General features: G+C 40.9%; 1 protein-coding gene across 2 annotated transcripts; it reads left to right on the top strand.

Moving 5' to 3' along the window:
- The first annotated feature begins 1270 nt into the window (after positions 1–1270).
- nod2 (nucleotide-binding oligomerization domain containing 2) lies at positions 1271–6579 on the top strand. 2 transcript variants are annotated; one of them, XM_026294262.1, is made up of 12 exons: positions 1271–1393; positions 1665–1883; positions 2019–2215; positions 2754–2880; positions 3142–4921; positions 5037–5120; positions 5212–5295; positions 5415–5498; positions 5578–5661; positions 5809–5892; positions 5993–6076; positions 6342–6579. In XM_026294262.1, the coding sequence occupies exons 2-12, from the start codon at positions 1682–1684 to the stop codon at positions 6412–6414; spliced, it is 2883 nt and encodes a 960-aa protein (XP_026150047.1). In that variant the 5' UTR covers positions 1271–1393; positions 1665–1681; the 3' UTR covers positions 6415–6579. The 2 variants fall into 2 exon arrangements, with proteins under 2 accessions (XP_026150047.1, XP_026150046.1); XM_026294261.1 differs by having other exon boundaries at positions 1665–2215.
- Positions 6580–7101: the final 522 nt, after the last annotated feature.

Genomic DNA, 7101 nt, shown 5'->3' with positions numbered 1-7101 from the left:
AGTATAAAGTGACTGTGAATGAGGCTATTTAGTGTAGGGCAGCAGTTTTAGCGGCATACCCAGAGCTAAGCTGATTCCACATGGGGAAAGACTCAACTTTCATACCCACAAAAGTGCAAGCTGGGGAGTAGCAGTTTAAAACAACCTATCTGTGTAGAAAAACTACCTCACATCCTAATATTCTGTAATTTTAAGGAACATAACTACTATTTAACAGGTCCAAGGAGCACTTTATAAAGGTCTAAGATCCAAATGCATGATGGTGGAGCTACATACTTCCTAAAAATGTATATAAAAAAAAACAAAACTCTGTTGGAGAACAGAAATACCCACAGCTGTCTTTGGAGATTATATCTAATTTTTTATTGACAATATCTTTTTTTATTAGTCATCCAAACCCGTCTGCATACCCTACTGTGATTTGGATGACAGAACTCAACATTAAAGCCTAATGCCTGGCAGAGGGTATTCTGCATTACGCTGTTGCTTGGTGGAGTTGTCTGTTTCCGAAACAAGACGTTTTATTCCAGTCTGTCTTTGATTACTCCTGCATTTGTGTGTTTGAGGCTCTCCTCCCACAGGGCACAGTGAAGGACCACAATAAACTAATCATGATACTCATTCTTGCACATGTTTTATCTTGGCATCAAAAAATATAAAAGGAAAAATCACATAAACAAAACAGTTTCCAAGGTTGTAATTCATGTGCAGAAAATATTTGGAAGTTTTTGTCAGATAAACAACATGTTGGCTAGGCAGCAGGTTCTCAGTAGATTCAGTTAGAATAGTACTATTATAACACTGTAGAACTATTACCATACTCATTAGATTTCTTATTCCAACAAACCCCCTTGCTCACTATTATCTGTACATAGTGCAAAGAAATTTGTGGGCAGGATGACAAGCAGAAGTTGGTCTCAGATATAAAAAGAAAAAAAAGGCATGTGTCATAAAGAGGAATAAAGATGTGTGTGAAAAGGGAAGAAAATTAAAGAAAAATACCCTTCTTCTGAAAAGGCTGTGCTGGTTTATTTATGCAATAGTTCCATCAAGTGGATGCATGACAAAATTGCAACCAGTGTGGAGCTACCAAAGAGCAGCCCCCTCCCCTACAGTATATTTTTTCTTGGGAATAGGCAAAATGAATAATAACTGAAAAAAATATGTTTATTCTATTTATGAACACAGAGTGATTCCAGCTGTTGAATTGTAGTACCCATGCACATAGTGGATTATTTCATTTGCAGTTTCCACTTTACGGGAGGGACTTGGAAATAGTCCAAGTTTCACTTTCATCTGTGGAATGAGGAAGAAACAAACTTGAAGTAGCAGCGTCTCTGCCCATATCAGAGATGACGGGGGAAGCGAACACTCTGTTGTGGGGACCCATAATGTGAGTAACAATTTTACAATGGCCTTACTGTGTGTGGCATGCATTTGCAGATTATTGTTCTTTAGTTTACTCTGAGCATGTAAACGTGTTTTAAATAAGCATGTAACACTATGTACACAAACACAGTGTGTGTGAATGAGCAACAAAAAGCTGTGGTGTTAGTAAGGACAATGATCTTGCTCTATCTAATGAAAAGTTGAACAAAATGAAATTGAACCTCCAGGGGGCCTAATAGCAGCATCCTGATATGTGGGTGCATTTTATGTGACAGGTTGTCAGAATCAGCACATGTTCGTGCTGGATGTCTCTGAAAATGGAGGCTGGCAATCAGAAAGCATGTTTGCACAGGATCTTGTACTGAAACAACGGACAGAGATACTGCATGCACTGTGCAGCAGCGGCTCAACTGAGCATCTGGAAAAGGTTCTGGATATACTACTGGCCCAGGGGGAGCTCACATGGGAGGACTACCACAACCTACGCATACCTGGTAGGGCACTGTATACCAGTGCCAGACAGTTGCTCGACCTGGTTCATACAAAGGGTGTGGACACATGTAGGCTCTTCCTCGCTGCTCTCGAACAAGTTCTGCCTGATGGGCAAGTAGCTGGCATCTCCTTCTCAGGAATCGGTTCAAAACTTGAAAAGAAAGAAGAGTGTGAGAGCACATCTATTCAGACTCTTCTGACTCAAAGACCAGGACTTGTCAGCAAGCTTCAAGACTGTATTGATGGTGCTCTGGAAGCGCTGGTTGAGTCAGGACACTTCACCTCTGGAGACTGCGGTGAAGTGCAGCTGCCTATACACACCCCCTCTCAACAGGTACTGCCCATGTTTGATATTAAACTGTGGCTTGAGAACTTCCTGTTTTGTTTTTCGCTTGTTTTAAAACTTGGGATGGTATAAAAGAAACAACATGTTTTTTGCTTTTATGTTTATTACACTTACTGTTAAGTCAGTTTTTTTTTTTTTTTTAACGTTTTATATTTAAATGCTCAGTTAAAAAGAATCTAGCCCGCATTTTTCCCTGTGGGCTAGATTATTAGTATTCTCACATCTACAGAAAATATGAATCTACCACCAGCCACTTGTTAGCTTAGACTGGAAACAGGTAAGCTAATTGAGCTTTAGAGGCGCTCACAGGCAGGATGTGCAACATTTGACAGAGCCCAGCTGGTGGTTTCCTCATTTTGAATAATCACGTAAGAGCATTTTCTGCTGCTGTTATCTTCAAACTTAGATACAGTCATCTGATATCTCATCTGAGTGTTGACACGGAAGCAAATAACTGTCCCTCCCAATATAAATAAATAAATAAACAAATAAATGTATAAACTGTTGTCATTCATGTATCAATTAGGCAAGGCGTCTGCTTGACCATGTCAGATCAAAAGGTGAATCAGCGGCGAAAGTGGTACTGCAATACATTCAGCAAAAGCAGGAATCTGTATCCCCACAGAACCAGGAGAAACTGACTACTTCAAGAGGTATGTCATTATCATTTTCACATCTCTAACAGTATGTAAATTTACAGACAGTCCCTTTTTGAACTTATTGTTCCCGAAATGTTTACACATTTCCTATACTGAATATTGAAGTGGTAGAGCTGCAAAAATAGAAATGACTCATTTAAAAAATGTGATCAGACCAGTGGACACCATAATTTACTTCAGAATATACAGTAGTAATTATTTTGAGGTGCTTATTATATTTATTGATGTTTATCTTGTGTACACTTTCTGGCCCAGAGCTCTTGAAGTACCAGAAGAAGTTGAGCAGTTCTGTGTCTGCCCAATCCTGCTTTCTTAGTACTTATGGAGGAACCAGTCACATGTCTCTGGATGACATCTACACTGAAGTCCAGCTGGAACTAGCTCATGACCATGCTGATGTGCACAGACCTTTGGGCCTGGAGGACATAATTGGTTCGGCGGGTACAGTTAATGAGGAGGCTGACACAGTGCTAGTATCTGGGGAGGCGGGCAGTGGGAAGAGCACTTTACTCCAGAAGCTACACTTGCTTTGGGCTCGGGGAACTGCCTTCCAGGATGTTTTCCTCTTATTCCCTTTCAGCTGTCGCAGGTTGAATTCAGAGCAAGGGGAACTGTCTGTCCAAGAGTTACTGTTTCAGCACTGCTGCTGGCCAGACAGGGAGCAGGAGGAGATTTTCCAGTTTATCCTGGACCATCCGCATTTTATCCTCTTCGCATTTGATGGCCTGGATGAGCTCAAACAGAGCTTTTCCGATGAACACAGACTCTGCTGTCCCACCCAGCGTGCACCTGTTCACATACTATTGTTCAATCTGATCCACGGTTCTCTGATGAAGGGGGTGCGGAAAGTGGTCACTAGCCGCCCAGAAGCAGTTGGACCTTTGCTGAAGAAATACCTTTGCAAAGAGGTCTTCCTGAAAGGCTTTTCTCCAAGTGGGATTGACTGTTTCGTGAGGAAGCATCACAGTGACTCCACTGTGGCTGCTAAGGTGCTGGAGTCCCTACAGACAAACACAGCTTTGCTTGGGCTGTGTCACAGTCCAGTACTCTGTTGGATTGTCTCACAGTGCCACAAGGAGCTGCTGGGCTGTGGAGATGGCAGCCCGCAAACCATCACAGATGTATACCTGATGATCTTACAGCACTTTTTACAGCACCAGAGTCCACTGAAAAGCACCATAGGGTTAGGTTGGCTACAGAAGCACCTGAAACCAGTCTTGCATCTAGGACAGCTTGCCTTTGAGGGCATAGAAACCACCTATTACATCTTCTCGGGTACAGACCTGGAGACTTGTGGTGTAACTGAACAGGATATCTGCATGGGCTTTCTCATACAAAGCAAAGATATGACCTCCACACACAGTAAATGTTATGAATTCCTTCATGTTACTATGCAGTGCTTTTTTGCTGCTTTATACATTGTTTTGTCAAGCAATACTGACCGTTCAACTATCCTTAAGCTCTTTGAGACACAGGACATGAAAGAGACAGGTCTGAGAAGCACATGCTTCAGGGCCTGCTTATCCTCCACTGACCAACACAAACACACTGTAGAAGGGATATCTACAGCAACAGAGACATCAAATCTGCAAATCACAGCCACCTTTGTGTCTGGACTTCTGTCACAGCGGCATCGAAGCCTGTGGCTCCACTGCTGCCCCACTGCTATGATGGAAAAAAGGGTCAGACAAGTGGTGAGGTGCCTGTCCAAAGGCATGCAGAAACACTTCAAGTCCATCCCTCAACCTGTAGAGGGGGAGAAGAAGAGCATGCATGCAATGCCAGGCTTTGTATGGCTGATCAAATGCATCTATGAGATGCAGGAAAGCAGAATTGCAAAAGATGCTCTGAGTAAGCTAGAGGTGGACCACCTGAAACTGACCTACTGTAACATTGGTCCTGTGGAGTGCACTGCACTAGCCTATGTGCTCCAGCATTTAAGGAACCCTGTAGGCCTACAGCTCGACAACAACTCTGTAGGCGACGTTGGTGTTGAGCAGCTTCTTCCCTGCATGCACATTTGTAAATCCCTGTAGTGAGTATGCTTATTGTCCTTTGTTAATCTTTTACCAATCTTTTCATTAGAGTCAACAAACTCCCCCTAATAGCATTTATTCTAAGGCTTGTGTCCCGCATCTTTCCTTTTTCAGTCTGAGAAATAACAACATTACAGACGAGGGCATCGGCAAACTGATTGCTAAGGGTATCCAATGTGATAACTTCCAGAAAATTGCGTATGTACTGTCATTAAAATTAAGAGCACCATGAGGTTATGACATTTGATCAGTTTCCTTGAATTTACATAAGCATTTTGTTTCCCTCTAGACTATTCAACAACAAGCTAACTGATGCGTGCACCCAGCACTTTTCTCATCTTCTGAAGACCAGGCAGGATTTCCTTTCTCTAAGGTCAGTGCACACAATATTTTTAGCATTCATCAGATGTGGCACTAATATGGGACTACACTAATAACTACATCTGTGTAGTGTAAAGGAGACAGCAAATTAACTGCTGTATATTCTTTCAGGCTGGGCAACAATAATATAACAGCAGAAGGAGCAAAGCAGCTGGCAGAGGGACTGAAATTCAATCATTCACTGCAGCATTTAGGGTATTTTTTTTTCTTGTAAACCTAAATGAATCTTACTGATAAATTATTTCCATCTGCTAATCTTTCTTTGTATTTACAGACTTTGGGGCAATAATATAGGTGATGCAGGGGCAGAGGCCTTGGCTAGTGCCCTAGAAAACAGCAAGTCTCTAGTGTGGCTTAGGTAATATACTTCTAGACTTAAAACTGTGGAAAATATATGATACATTTCAGGCAATATATACATCTATATGCATTTATCTATTAGCAGTCCATTTACCTGAGACTATGGAATATTATGGAATATAACTCCAGTCTCATGTGATGGCAGCCTTGTAGGTAATGGAATAGGGAGTACAGGAGCACGTGCCCTCGCCAACATTGTCAGAAATAGCACATCACTGGAAGAGCTTTGGTAAGATAACTTACATAAATGCTTTGGGTGATTTGACATTTGAGAACTGATTGAACAGTATTGCATAATTTTTTTTCCACCCTCTCATTTCCTGTGACAGGTTGACAGAGAACTGCATAACTACAGCAGGAGTGGAATGTCTGATTCAAGCCCTAAAACACAATATTCGTGTGAAATCAGTATGGTATGCGATTTAAACTGAGACATACACTCACAACACAATGATTGCTACTGTGTTTAGTACTGTACATCCTCTTGGTAGCTGTTTGCATCCTGAATTTGGGGCATTGCACTCTGCTGTTAGTTTCAGTGCCAAGAAAACCGGTTGCTGCTGACGTGACATCCTGTTTTCTCAACTTGAATTGCGTTCTGGCTTCTAACTCCCTCTACATTTCCAAACCAGCTGTGCGTTGTTGCTGATTGTTTTATTTTTTTCTTTTATGCTCCAGGTTGAGAAACAATGACCTGAGTGTGGAGGAGGTCGAAGAGATGACGCAGCGTGAAACCAGACTGATCTTCTGATTTTAGATTAAAAAACAAATTTTGGCCAAATCCTATATTATAGGAAAGCTTTTATATTAAAATGTGAAATGTTTAAATTGTGTTTTCTAAAGTGTAGCTCAATTTTATTATGTCTCTGTATTTAAATGTATGTTAGGATTTATCTGAATACACAAAATATTTCCACCTTTGTCTTCGTTTTCTTTTGTAAGCGTAGGTGGTGCTGGGATCCTGTAACCATAACCATCCTCCATTCCACCACCACTGCTACCACAACTGTTACTACCACTACTACTACTGCTACTGCTACTAATAATAACAATAATAACAACAACAATGAAAATAAATTGTCTGTCGTGAGTGGCTGAAAATAACTATAGGGCCTACTTCTATTCCACTGCATTTTAGAGAGAAATACAGTTTGTGCTACTCATTTTAGTTTAAGCACTTTAACATAACACATGATTACTGAAAATATGATGCTTTATACTATGTGTCTCTGCCTTAACTAGCTGCAGCATTGAAATCTTCCTTACAAATAGCATAATGGCATCATTTATAATTACTTCAATAGGATGGCATAAACACTGTGAAAGGGGCCTATTCTGCATATTGAACCCTTTTTACTGCTAAATACATGTTTTTGAGAAAGTGAGTAATTTTATGTTGTTATCACTCAGTTATACTTAATACATAATTTTGTTCTTT

This window comes from Mastacembelus armatus, chromosome 3, assembly GCF_900324485.2.
Source record: "Mastacembelus armatus chromosome 3, fMasArm1.2, whole genome shotgun sequence".
Taxonomy (NCBI): Eukaryota; Metazoa; Chordata; class Actinopteri; order Synbranchiformes; family Mastacembelidae; genus Mastacembelus; species Mastacembelus armatus.
Note: the sequence above shows the minus strand (reverse complement) of the source record. Positions and strands in the feature narration are given on the sequence as shown.